This window comes from Ruditapes philippinarum, unplaced genomic scaffold (assembly GCF_026571515.1).
Source record: "Ruditapes philippinarum isolate M1 unplaced genomic scaffold, ASM2657151v2 ctg9553_1_1_1_1, whole genome shotgun sequence".
NCBI lineage: Eukaryota > Metazoa > Mollusca > Bivalvia > Venerida > Veneridae > Ruditapes > Ruditapes philippinarum.
The window spans coordinates 1,531-15,177 of record NW_026861244.1 but is presented as its reverse complement, the minus strand read 5'-3'; the positions used below and the strand labels follow the sequence as shown (position 1 = coordinate 15,177).

The 13,647-nt window shown below is 32.2% G+C and overlaps 1 protein-coding gene across 1 annotated transcript; it reads right to left on the bottom strand.

The window, feature by feature from the left end:
• Positions 1-323: 323 nt before the first annotated feature.
• On the bottom strand, positions 324-13,387 carry LOC132715025 (A disintegrin and metalloproteinase with thrombospondin motifs 20-like). The gene is made up of 9 exons (XM_060697996.1): positions 13,232-13,387; positions 12,320-12,464; positions 9,245-9,371; positions 8,752-8,851; positions 8,202-8,297; positions 6,545-6,692; positions 5,891-6,019; positions 4,606-4,731; positions 324-1,978 (listed from the first exon to the last, which is right to left on the bottom strand). The coding sequence occupies exons 1-9, from the start codon at positions 13,352-13,354 to the stop codon at positions 1,878-1,880; spliced, it is 1,095 nt and encodes a 364-aa protein (XP_060553979.1). The 5' UTR covers positions 13,355-13,387; the 3' UTR covers positions 324-1,877.
• Between the last annotated feature and the right edge of the window lie 260 nt (positions 13,388-13,647).

Below are 13,647 nucleotides of genomic sequence, written 5' to 3'. Positions count from 1 at the left end.
AATTGGGTGTCTATGTTTAATTGACAATATTATGATTGTCTGACATATTTTCATTCATAATTTTACACAAATTCGCTTTTAACTTTATATTCTTTTCGACTCGTTTTATGTTGTTTTAAGGTTACACTCTCTGTTTATGATGAACTCACAAACCATGTGGTAGAACTAATTTCAATCCGCAGGAATTAAGTTGGAGGTTATTATGAATAATAGCCGAGATATTCCGATTGGCAGTTGAATATTCATTTAGCAAACTTTTTATTTGGCGTTGTAATGTAAATCATGTGTGTTAAATAACTAACACTCAATCAAGACTAAAAAACAACTTTTTTTGTCTTTTATTTTCTAAATTTTATCAAGCAACAATTAAACACATAAGTCCTTCAGCGCGTGCTTACAGGTTATATAGATACATAATAGATACATAAAGATTATTTATGATATCGCAGCAGTTACTCCGCCATCACCACTCTTTCCCAGCACCAGAAAACAGCGAGGACTTTGACATTTTGGTTTTCAAATCCTATGGTAAATGTAACACTATGGCAGCAGTTAGATGTGAAAATCCAGCAAATGTCCGCTCCCTGATAGTGTGACTGATACCACGGCTAGTTTGTGTTAAAACGAAACCACAACATTGTCCGAAAAATCGGCTCATTCCCCCCACCACACTATCTGCCACACTTGCCTAGGGTCTTGTGGTAACCACCGACTATTTCAAAAGATAACATAAAATAAAGCTCAGCAGTTTATTTGGAACAAGTACAGTTGAATTCACAAGTGGAGGTGCGGAAAAATTTCTTTGAATACGTGTCACTAATACGTTCCACACCAAGCCCACATATAAATTGCACATTATCATGTAAAATAATGAGGGTTTAAAAGTGCATGCCGATCAAAATAAATATATATGTATACAGTGTATATGGTGTATATGAAAATAAAGGTATTCGAAAATTTATATTATCCACGTTACATGGTATGTACCCGATTTAGTTAACACTATATTTGTACAATTAACGGAGTATTGGCAAATTTTTGTATTTAGTGGCGGTCTACCAGAGAGGTTCTAAATTCTAGAGGCTATATCATAAGTTTGCGTAATTTTCTAGTACATTTAATATGTTGTTTATCTGGATTGTAAGTGCCATGATAATATTATACTATCTTAATTAAAGGTCTATCATGCCCAAGAAACGCTTTTATTTTTCTTTCTAAAAAGCTTCTTATTTTAGGTGTACTTTTACAGTTTCCAAAAAGTTACTCATTGATCAATAACCTGAACTATCATTTTCTTCGTTTGCTGTTTGGCAATTGGTATAATATAATTACAGTGATGTAGTATTTTGTGTGGAAGTCAAATTTGTTTACATTTTGCTAATTTTGTGACAAATTCACTCATTAAGTGATACTTTCTTCATGTAACAAGTATCTAACTTGCCCTTAAACCATTATTTAAATGTTACAAAATTAATATTTGCCATTTTAAAGAAATAAATTTGTATTCGTTTTTGAGGCATAATGTGCCTTTAAATTGAATTGTAAAAGGAGATGTGCTGCTTTAAAGGGCGAGCCAATTTACTTTTTTAATAGAACAGATTATTATTTGCCTTATCAGTTAAGAATTTAAATTTTTATTAAACTTTATCAAACTAATTTGACCACATAAATTTGTGAAACTCCTCCATGATATTTACAAGAACATAATGAAAATAGTAAATTTAAATCCAATATTTTTTATTCAAATCAATAATCATAAATGTACAAATGACAATTCAATGACAGTCTATATAATGATCAACCCTATCACCAATATATCTATATCAATTTCCCGTTCATTATTCAACAGCCATACAAAGACAGTTTTGTTCCAAATGTCAACACAATTTACAATATTTGCGGCAGTTTTTCGCCATGAACCCCCTGTATTGACTATCAGTGCAGTATTTTGGATCATATTTCGAACAATCAGCGCAATCTGAAATGAAAAATACTTTCAAATATATAGAACAGAACAGAACAGAACAACACTTGATCAAATCTATCTACATAAAAGCAACGCAAAAGTTTACAATGTTAAATATGTAAACATATATTTAACCAATCTACTTATTTCGTACATGTAGACGGAGAGAGTTATAAAGAGCTGATTAAAATCAGATTGTTAATACAAAGAATTGTGAAAGAAATTTTTTTCTTATATATTTTATGTAATGTCATGATTTTTTACAAAATTATATGCGTTGCATTTAATTCAGCATTCACTCGTAAATATTCGGCAAATTTCGTTAATTTTCGTATTCTAAATGAAATAAAATAAAATAAAAGTCGATTTCACAAAGTGAAAATGTTTGGTATTAAATCGATTTTCTTTCGACCCTTTTCGTTTTCTATAAAAACAAATATGCGTCAATTTGACCATAGAGGTACTTAAAGATCCTGTAATTTTTTATGGTTTTAAATCATAAATATGATGCTTAAATTAAGATTTATCAATTTGGTATGTTCCGAAAAGCATTACATTTTTTGTGTTTATAAAAATATAACCGAATTTAGCATTTCATGTATGTAAAGGGAGGTAATAAAAAGTCTACTTTCTAAAAGGTCTTCGTCAAATTTTTCTATAACAAATGAATGCATATATTTTAATCATAACATACGTTTAATGTGCGTAAATATTTGCAGTACATATTTTACATATTCGTCGATGTTTAAAAATTGTTTTATAAGCATAACTACATACATATATATAATTTAACTCAAGTGTGGTATACAACCTCAATTACAACATACAAGATCTTTAACTGTAATGTTTCCGTTTATTTCTCCCAATCTTAGCATACATGTATTTATAAAATAGAATAAGCAAAACTAAATTGTAACAAATTTGATAGTTTTGCCCCTAGAAATTTACTTGAACAGGTTTCGGCTGTTATCGCAATTTTTGGTGGCTTATTTCTTTCATATTATATATTGTTACAATTTTAGGGAAAATGTCGATGTTGACCGAAAGAAAATTTTATTTTAAGTTTTGATTTGAACGAATAACCTAAATTTAGTTAAAACACATTTGAAATTAAGTATTAAAATTCTTCAGGAGTCAGTTTTATAAACGCACTATTGTATCAAAGTTTGGGGACTTTTCTGTTGAAAGTGTGTCAGAGTAAAATCGTATACATATGCATGTACAGTGCGTAAACTGGAGTGCAGGTTTTAGTTACCCGCACTCCAGAGCGTGCCCATTGATTGGTTCAATTTTGCTGGCGACGGAAGAGAAAGGGAAAGCCACAGAAATATGATATTCAGATGCTCGTTCATTGGTTACCTTTTCCCGGGGTCTCATATTGTGACAGAAGGGAACGTGTTTTTTATGTTTGAACATCAAAACACTCGGCAATCTGATTTATACTCGGGGGCGTAGCCCCTCGTACAAATCAGATAGCCTTGTGCTTCGGTGCTCTTTCTATTACTTCTATGTCAATTTCTATTTACATATTTTTTTTACAGAAAAGTTACAAATACAATTTAAATTGTTACTTTCTAACTACTTTTTGCATAAATATCAGCTTTAAAAATATTTTTACGACACTAGTCAACTCTTATCCTGATGGCGGCAACTGAAGTTACCCATGTGACTACAATCGGAACATCCTCGGCTATTATACATAATACGTCCTAATCCGAAGACTGACGGAAAAGGCCGAATGTTGCGATTGATGCAATAAATGCAGACTTAGATCAATCAGTATCCTTGCCGTCTGTTCATGGTCTGCACTGTTTGCTTTTCATTTAGTACTTGTATTTAAAGAACAGAACAGAACAGACATTTTATTAGACTTATACATCAGTATATCATCTTAATACATAAACATCTATGTTTATTTATTTAAATAATTCATTAAATTTTTAATTGTTTACTCAGTATATTATTGAACTTTAAGTAAATGTTTAGATACTAGACATTGCTAGTGATGTAGATTTGGGTAAACTATCATCTTTAGTTTTTTAGCATATGATTCGTTTTTATAAATATATCCTAAAAGGTCTATTTTATGCATGTGATGTATATATACCATGTCTAATCATTTTTTATTGTAGCTGTTTTATCTTTGTTGATCTTATACTTTATGTTATTTACAGTCGATTATAAAAGCTCCTAGAGCTTATGTTGTAATGTTTGAAAACTTGCCGACTTGAAATAAACTTATCTTATCTTAAACATGTCACATATCTAGAACATATTACAAAAGTTTAATCAAATGCACTTTAACATATATTTACATATACTACATACATGTATAACAAAGACAGTAAGGTAATAAGTATACTACAGCGCATCAGGTCATATTATTTATAAATAGATTTCGAATAACAAATGCCTCTTTCATATATTTGCACAAATTTAAAGATACCCTAAAAATGATGAATGATTTCGTCGAGGTTATAAGATGGAACAATAAGATGGAACAATCCATTTAAGATATTTAGGGTGATGAGCGTTCAACATTAATCAAGAAAAGATCCAAATAACTTAACAAAAAAAAACAACTACATGGATATAAAAAAGTCAAACAATATTATTCCACAAATAAATGACTAACTTACCACGACAAAGGTTGCATGACTGTGGACAATGAGCATGCATCCATACTTTATACGAGGGGTTATTACATGCATCAACTGATTGGTCTACTCTTTGACAGCTATTTTCGTCTACACACGAGCCATTTCCTGAAAAAATGAGAGCCATTTCTTAAAAAATGACGACATGTTAAATAGCGATTTCGTCGTCTTGAAGAAACTCCACTGAGGTTTAAAACCACAGAAACGGAACATTTTAATTTCTTACATAGATCATCCGGTGTACTTTTATTATAAAGATACGTAAAAATGATTAAGAAATATACTGAAATATTAATTGAAAATTATATTTTTGTGCTATTCTTAGCCTGCTTTGAGTGAAAAGCGTTGCAACGCGTTTAAATTCTGGGTCATTTTTCACAATAAGAATAATATTCTGTAAAACCGAAGTGAGCGAATGATCTTAAATGTTAGTTAATGGTAAAGATAATCATATAATAAAACAAGTCGAAAAAATATTTTCAGTCCTGTTATGTCAAAAAAAAAACTCAGAGGAATCCCTTTGAGTATTGTGTTTTCGTTATATATCTAATACTGTGGTATTATTTACTTTGAGGTATGACAATTAATACATGCACTTTGCAGCTAAAATAAATCACGTGACTTCTAAACCTTTTTGTTTGAATCAAATACACGAACATACAGCTTCTTAAATTGCTCGTTATTAAAGGAACTTCACTGAGTTTTTTTGACATGACAGGAATTGAAATAATTTTTCAACACAAATGTTCCATTTGAGGTAAAACTAGACCATTAATTTGTGTGGAAAATTTCAAATCATTCGCTCACTAGTTTTTTCCAGAGTAATTATTTTAATTCTGAAAAATGACCAAAATGTAAAAAGTGTTGCAAAGTTTTTACTCAGACCGGGCTAAGAATAGCACCAATATATAATTTTCAATTCATTTCTAAGTATTAGTATATCTCTTAATTATCTTTTGCATATTTTTTATTTTAAGTACACAAGCTGATCTATTTTTAGAAATTCAAATATTGTGTTTCTGTGGTATTACACCTCAGTGGTGTTTCTTTAACCATAACAATACACGTTCATATTCAATATTTTTCATAATTTTAATATCTAATTATATGTAACATATAAATCGAGACTCGCACACTAAATTGCAGACATCTCAACTATAACGCCATCTGTCGCCCTATTTTGCTTCAATTCATTTACCACACTTTTTCCCGCCTAAATTTGCATTAAGTATTGTATTTGAAATAATTTCAGAAACAAAGTTCTTACGGCAAACACCACATGTCTTTAAACAATTTGTAAACATCCAGTTTCTATATTTCCCATCACATGCTGTGCTTTCGTAGTCGTAGTACTTCTTACAGTCCGGTCTTTTATCAACGCAGGTCCCAGGAAGCACTAAATAAATACATAGATAAATAAATTAATAAATAAACCCAAAAAACAATGCTATTGTCCAAAAGCCGACAAGATAAGACTATTGTTACAGTAAAAATATAATTTATGGGTTTTGAAATTATTTCTTATTGTCTAATTTGTATTATCATCAGGATTGTTATAATAATTATTCATTATAATTATTCTAGTTACTAGATCTTTATGGGAAATAATGAAATTTGGCAAATTGGTTACGTTGATCCTTTTTTTGAGAAAGGCAGAAAACAATGTTTGAGCACCACACTAAATACCGTATTCCGGTATTTACTGGACAAGCCGCTTGAATGATTAAATGCTAAAAATCGCGCTTTTCACAAGCAGATTGCACTTTAAGATGACAAATCTATCTGCTCACACTAATCTACAACAGGATTATGACTGAAAAAAATGTAAGAATCGCCGAAAAAAGCGATATTTTACTATGACATATAAATCAAATATCATATTTGAAATAAGAACTATGAAATAAGCTAGAATGTAAATCACCGAAACAAGGGTCATTGCGACACCTGATCGTATCGACTGGTTTACTGTCCTGGTCACATAATGTGGCATTGATTTCTACATCGGCACCGGTAGACTGAACACAAACAAGTTCCCGCGTCCTGTATCCTTCGCCACACGTTCTCGTGCACTGTAAATAATTAATATAAAAATCGGTTTTATCATTTGACACGTGCATAAAATAGCTGACATATTTTACGGCTAGAAATGAAATATGGATACACATTACTATGAGACTAGAGCACAACACTAAATGCCGTATTCCGGTATATACCGGACAAGGCGCTTAAATGATGCTTAACTCTCGCCTTTACACCCGCTGAAATGCACTTTAAGACGCCTTATTCATTTGTTTTACACCAATTTACACACCGTCTAGAGGTCTTGCTGTTCCAATACTGTAGTGAGGTAAGTCCTTAAAAAATCAACTGTAACAATGACCATACTAAATCCGCAAACTTAAATGTAATTATACGATGCTACTTGTGCACACTTGATGAAAAGATGCCATTATGATGAAAAGAAAGAATGATAATTATCACGACGATGATGTGTACAATAATGAATATATTATCATTATATTATGACAATAATACATTATAAACTCTGCAGAACGACCACCCTTTGGTAGACAATAATTTTGTGAACGCTGTTGTGAGAGATTGCTCAACAGGGATCAAAACATTCAGAAGACTTACTTTAAGAAACAAAATATGATACTAATGTTGTGAAAAGGTGAATGCATTACAGAGGCTCGCTCCACAAAGGTTTTGTCTACAGAGGTTTCTACTAACGTAGGTAGTGATAATAAAACATATTTTATAAAGATATGTTGCATAAGATTATGACATGCATATAAACTCAAACATCAAAATTCTGTTGGCAAAGTTATCTCATGGCAAATTTGCGCTGGCAATTAATCTAATTCAGTTAACACATTTATTATTATGCTACACAATTGACGAGTTTTATTTCTGTAACTTTTCTACATTAATTTTCTAGAAATATGCTTATTAAATTAAGGTAGTCTCAATGTAATTTAACATCGGCCAATATCGTAATTAATCGGTCATTTTCGGAACGTTATATTTCTCGATTTCAGTATTCAATTTTTTTAACGTTTATATCCGGAATTTAGTGCATATTGTTAAAGGATGAGTGATTGCAAAGAATGTAATGACCAACATTTTGAATAAATAAGGTTTCGGATTTAACCGATTTGCTACGATATTGGCCGATGTTAAAATTATTTTTGGCGGGAAAGAATTATCTTAAGACCACATTAATGTTTGCCATTGCAAAATAAACTTATAAACTTTGCAATTCATTTTTATTTTTTTTATTAATCATTATTATTATTATTATTTATATTTGCCATGGCAAAATTGTATTGTTTTCCAAATAATTATGGCAAATTTGTTCCAAAGCACATGTTTGATGGAAAACTGTTCAAAATAATTTGTGTTTCCCATGGCAAAATAGACTTTTCAATTTCATATAGTAATTTTGCCATGGCAAAATTGCTTTGTAATCGGAATAGAGAGGGCAAAGTTTTTTTTCAATTGCAAACTTCGAATGACAAACTTTATTTAAAAATGCGTAAAACCTATTGACAAAAATAATTTTCTTAAACAAATACCTTTGACCATATGCCTGGTTTCCATGTGCACAAATTTTCACAACTTGAAGTATTGTGTGGCTTCAATTTGTCGTCGCATTTACTTGAAGGTATAGCCTTTGGTAAAATAGAAAGAAAATAAACACGCATCAAATAAAGATAAAAAATAAATGTCTTACAAATTAAACTATTTGAAAACATTTTTTTTTCTTCTGTAGATAAAACGAATGTTAAGTAAATTTTAATAATTGTTAATACAATTGGTTGCTACGGGCGGGTTTTTGATCAGTTTGGCTGAGTTTTCACTAGTTGGGCGAGGTAATTACGAACTTAGTAGGGTCTTGACCGGAGGGAGGGGAGGGGGTTGTCAAAAAAAATAATCTTAAGTTCGGTTTATTCCTGATAAGTTTGGGCCTGGCTTATACAGACTCAATTTACAGACTCAATCAAACAGAGGCTGCAATTTATGTAACTTTGTTATGATTAAAGCTTCCGAGGGATCACACTTTATCCAGATTATTTGTATGAATTGGTATATATATAATGTAAATACTGGTACAACCAAACAAACCTGATCGACACCATTGACCATACTAACACAATGTAGTATCCTCGACTTTATTCCTGTGCCGCACTCGACAGAACATTGTCCCCAGTCTGAAACCTTCCATCTGAGAAATATAAGAAAACAGCAATGTGCAACAATTTAATAAGTGAAAGTTTTAATGGGTGACAAATCTGTACAGATATGGAGTTTCATTACATTCTAAAATGTGTACAGTCACTGAATGCAAAGGCTCGATGTAAAATGTGTCAAAAGGTTATTTTTTTATCTTGCATGTACCTTACCACCTCTAACTTGATAATTTATTTTTACATTAACATTCATCATTAATTTCAGCTAATTGAATGCATAAGCCAGTTTAAACAGTTGACTGAAATAACGTGTGGACATAAAAATAAATATTTTTAAATTCGTTCATTTGGAGTGACCTCCCTTATACGAATTAACTTAAGAGTTACCTCCCTTTTTCACTGTAAGTAAGTATCATAAACATACATACGTTGGTGGACAAGCCTGTGTGTTACATTTGGAGAACGTTTGTTTTGGTTTATTTTCCAAGCTGCAATGATAGTCGTCTACAAACTCTCCTCGTATACTCATACATTTTATCGTCTTTGATTTTACACCTGGAAATAAATAAACATTTTCACTGTTAAAGGTACATTATGTCCTAGAAATTATTTTATTTTCATTTCTCAGAAGCATTTAATTTTTTTCTATTTTTACTTTTGTATCCTGTTATAGTTTCCAAAAATTACTCATTGGTCAAATACTTTAACTATCCTTTGCATCTGTTGCATTTTAGCCATTACTAAAAAATATAGTGATTTAGTTTTTTAAAGGAGGTCGAAATATTACTTTGTTTACATTTTGCTAATTTCATGACAAAAAATTATACATCCAGATAAGCATCTTAAATGTTCTAAAACCTTTATCTATATAAACGTTATAAAACTTACGTTTGCCTTTTCTAAAAGATGCATTTTTTTCATCATGTGCCTTTAAAGTTAGAAACTTTTTGGGGATAGTTTTCGTAGGCAATGAAATTTAAATGTAATTTGTTTCACTTATTCTCAATTGTTTCATGCACGGGTCCAGAGCGGTACGTATAAAATTTTCTAATATGTGAAACCCCTTTGCGATTTGGATGCCAACTTAAGTCTTTTTAGATAGAATCACACAAAAATAAATGAAAATTAGGTCTTGATCCGTCTTAAAACTATTAAAATGTCAATTTCCTTTGAAAAATGGTTTACCATTGTGAAAACTTTAAATTGCTACCCCACTTTTAAAAAATCCTAGATTAGCGCCTGTGTTCAACACTTATTTAGGATTAACAGCACACTTACTGATTAACAGCAAACTTATTCACTAACAATCTCCATGTATTTGCAGAAGTCATTTATAAGCTAAATATTGCACATTTTGTGCAAAAATTCGCATTTATCCGAAAAACTTTGCCAGTTATTTTTGTATATTTTTAGTTTTTACTGTGACCAAGCGCAAAAATAATGTATTTAGGCTAAGATGTGGACACAAATACAAATGAACCCAAAGAGGTTTCGTAGTTAAAATTAAGGCAACTTTACAGCGAAGACCTAATGCCCTAATAAGGGTATTATTTCAAGCATAATCAAGCACCGGATATACCGGAGTACAGAATATAGATCTGCCGTTTTTCTATACATTATTTACATGACATTTTAAGGCACCGGATACCGGAGTCCTGGGTGTAGAACCACCGTTTTTTTATGTACATTATGTTCATGGGCATTATACGGTGGCATAGAGGTGACATTTGCAGTTTAATTTATCTCGTTGCCACGACTTATTATCTTGAGGCCTCAAGATATTATCTCGTGGCCACGACTTATTATCTTGTGGCCACGACTTATTATCTTGTGGCCTCAAGATATTAACTCGTGGCCACGACTTATTATCTTGTGGCCACGACTTATTTTCTCGTGGCCACGAGTTATTATCTCGTGGCCACGACTTATTATCTCGTGGCCTCAAGATATTATCTCGTGGCCACGACTTATTATCTCGTTGCCACGACTTATTATTTTGTGGCCTCAAGATATTATGTCGTGGCCACAATATAATAAGTCGTGGCCACGAGATATATTCTCGTGGCCTCAAGATATTATCTCGTGGCCACGAGTTATTATCTTGTGGCCACGACATATTATTTCGTGGCCACGACTTATTATGTTGTGGCCACGACTTATTACAGCCAATTAAAATGGTCGTTTCATCTTGAATAAAAGTTAATATCACAACGACCGTATATCACACTGGCCAAAGTGTCACAAGAGCTGCGGGTCAAACGCTGCAGCGTTGGCCGTTTTATAGTTATTAGTCTACCCATTTCTTCTTTTTTGTATGGTCAGGTGTTTATTTCGTTCATCTTTGAAGATATACTTTGCTCAAATTTGATATTAGAAAATATTGATAATTGTTACACTGTCTCTTTGAAAACATAAAATAAACATGTTTTGACTTCACATTAGATAAACCGTGCTCATCCTTGAATATTAAAATCACAGAAATTTATTTAAATCTATGATATTCTAACTTAATGCGTCTGACTTGAATAAAGAAATCAATAAACTATATACAGGAAGCTGCATTCCCTATAACAGGTCAAGTAATCTTTACTTAAAAAACTGACACTACATATATTCATGGTTAACACCTATATTGTGTAGAATTTTAAACATAACATATCAACTATCTGTGAAGTCAAAACATGCTTATTTTATGTTTACATGTACAAAGGGACTATGTAACAACTATTTATATTTTCTTATATTAAATTTAAGCAAAGTATATCTTAAAAGATGAATGAAAGAAACACCTGACCATATAAAAAAAGAAGAAGAAGAATTATAAAATGTCCCCCTTCTTCACCGCCGCAGCGTTTGACCCGCCGCTCTTGTGAAAGCTGTGGCCAGTGTGATATAAAGTCTTAGTGATATTAACTTTTGTTCAAGATGAAACGACCATTTTCATTGGCTGAAATAAGTCGCGGCCACAAGATAATAACTCGTGGCCACGAGATAATATCTTGAGGCCACGAGATAATAAGTCGTGGCCACAAGATAATAAGTCGTGGCCACAAGATAATAACTCGTGGCCACGAGATAATAAGTCGTGGCCACAAGATAATAACTCGTGGCCACGAGATAATATCTTGAGGCCACAAGATAATAAGTCGTGGCCACAAGATAATAACTCGTGGCCACGAGATAATATCTTGAGGCCACAAGATAATAACTCGTGGCCACGAGATAATAAGTCGTGGCCACGAGATAATAAGTCGTGGCCACAAGATAATAACTCGTAGCCACGAGATAATATCTTGAGGCCACAAGATAATAAGTTGTGGCCACAAGATAATAAGTCGTGGCCACGAGATAATATCTTGAGGCCTCAAGTTAATAAGTCGTGGCCACGAGATAAAATAAAACTACAAATGTCACCTCTATTCCACCGTAGCATTAAGTTATAGAAATGACAGCGTAACATTATCTAAGAGTCTCTTTTATCATTATGTAGACAGAACGGTCACCTGATCCGCACGACCTTGAACAGCTTTGGTTTGGAAGTTCAGCCCAAGCATAAGACTGGGATGAATGTGGGCTGGGTATATTGTATGTATAGCTCATGTTAGGAGTAACGCCGGCATACTGATGATAATCGTAAAATCTTAGAATCTGCAAGAAACAAATAAAAACAATCTTTCCGAAATGTAGTTTCACAGCTAAAATATCTTATTGCCTTCCTATGACGAAATAGGTGAAGATTAGTCTTACGTAAAAGATAAATGCTGTTGATCTTTCTGGAAATTGAAAAGTGTCTTTGTTTTTCAATGAAAGCGATTAATTGCTTTAATTTTTACGACATCGAACAGTTCCAGTGTTATTTTACGACAATTATAAATGACATTTTTTAAATGCAGCCTCGTGGCGTCATATAACAATCAGTTTTACTGTGTTGTTGAAACTATTTTGTAGAAAGTTTATTCAGAATAGAAACATACATTTTTCAAATGTCTGAAAATAGCTACACATAATTTGGTATTAAACGGTACAGTTCGGTAAAGCTTGGTAGTTACCACCCTCTAAAATAAGGTGACATATTGGAACTACTTTCTGTCACATGGTAAAATGGCGGTCTCCATGTGCCACATTTATTGTTAAAGTGATAAAGATATGTTTCTTTTATACAATGAAAGAAAGAACAGCAGTGACATTTTGAAATTTATTTAATAAACAATCAATTTCCCTTCTAAATCAGGCAACGTTCTCAAAATATAGGAATTGTGTTACTTTTTCACGAACGAACATTGGCTATATGGCCAGTGTGCATTGGCTCATAACCTGAACGAATTACGTTGGTGAGTATCGAAAGTATACGGAAGAAGCCGATATTTAACGGTTGTATACGGAAGGAGCCGATGTTTAACGCTTGTATATCTTACCTGCACAACAATACTTTTTTCTATTTTCCCAACAATTTCGAGTGTCTCCCCATTTTGTCTATCGTTTAAGTACCGTAGCTGTATACCATACAGATTAAAGAGCGCAGATCCTGATTTCCGCATCCCGTCATTCAGTACCCGATGTCCGTTAACAAGCATGCCTGGTAAGATTCAAATTGTATATATTTAACTGCAAAATTTATATGTCTGAAGTATTTTAAATATGCGTAGTTATATGTAAAAATTATTGTTTAAAACTAATTGACAGTATAATAAATTGCATAGTATGTTGGACATTGCAGTATCCAATTGGACAATATTAATGTAATATCAAAGAAAACTCCGTAAACGACAACAGGAGGTATCCAAAATTTATTCGTAAGGAATACAATATATTTAGAAATCACACGAGTCTT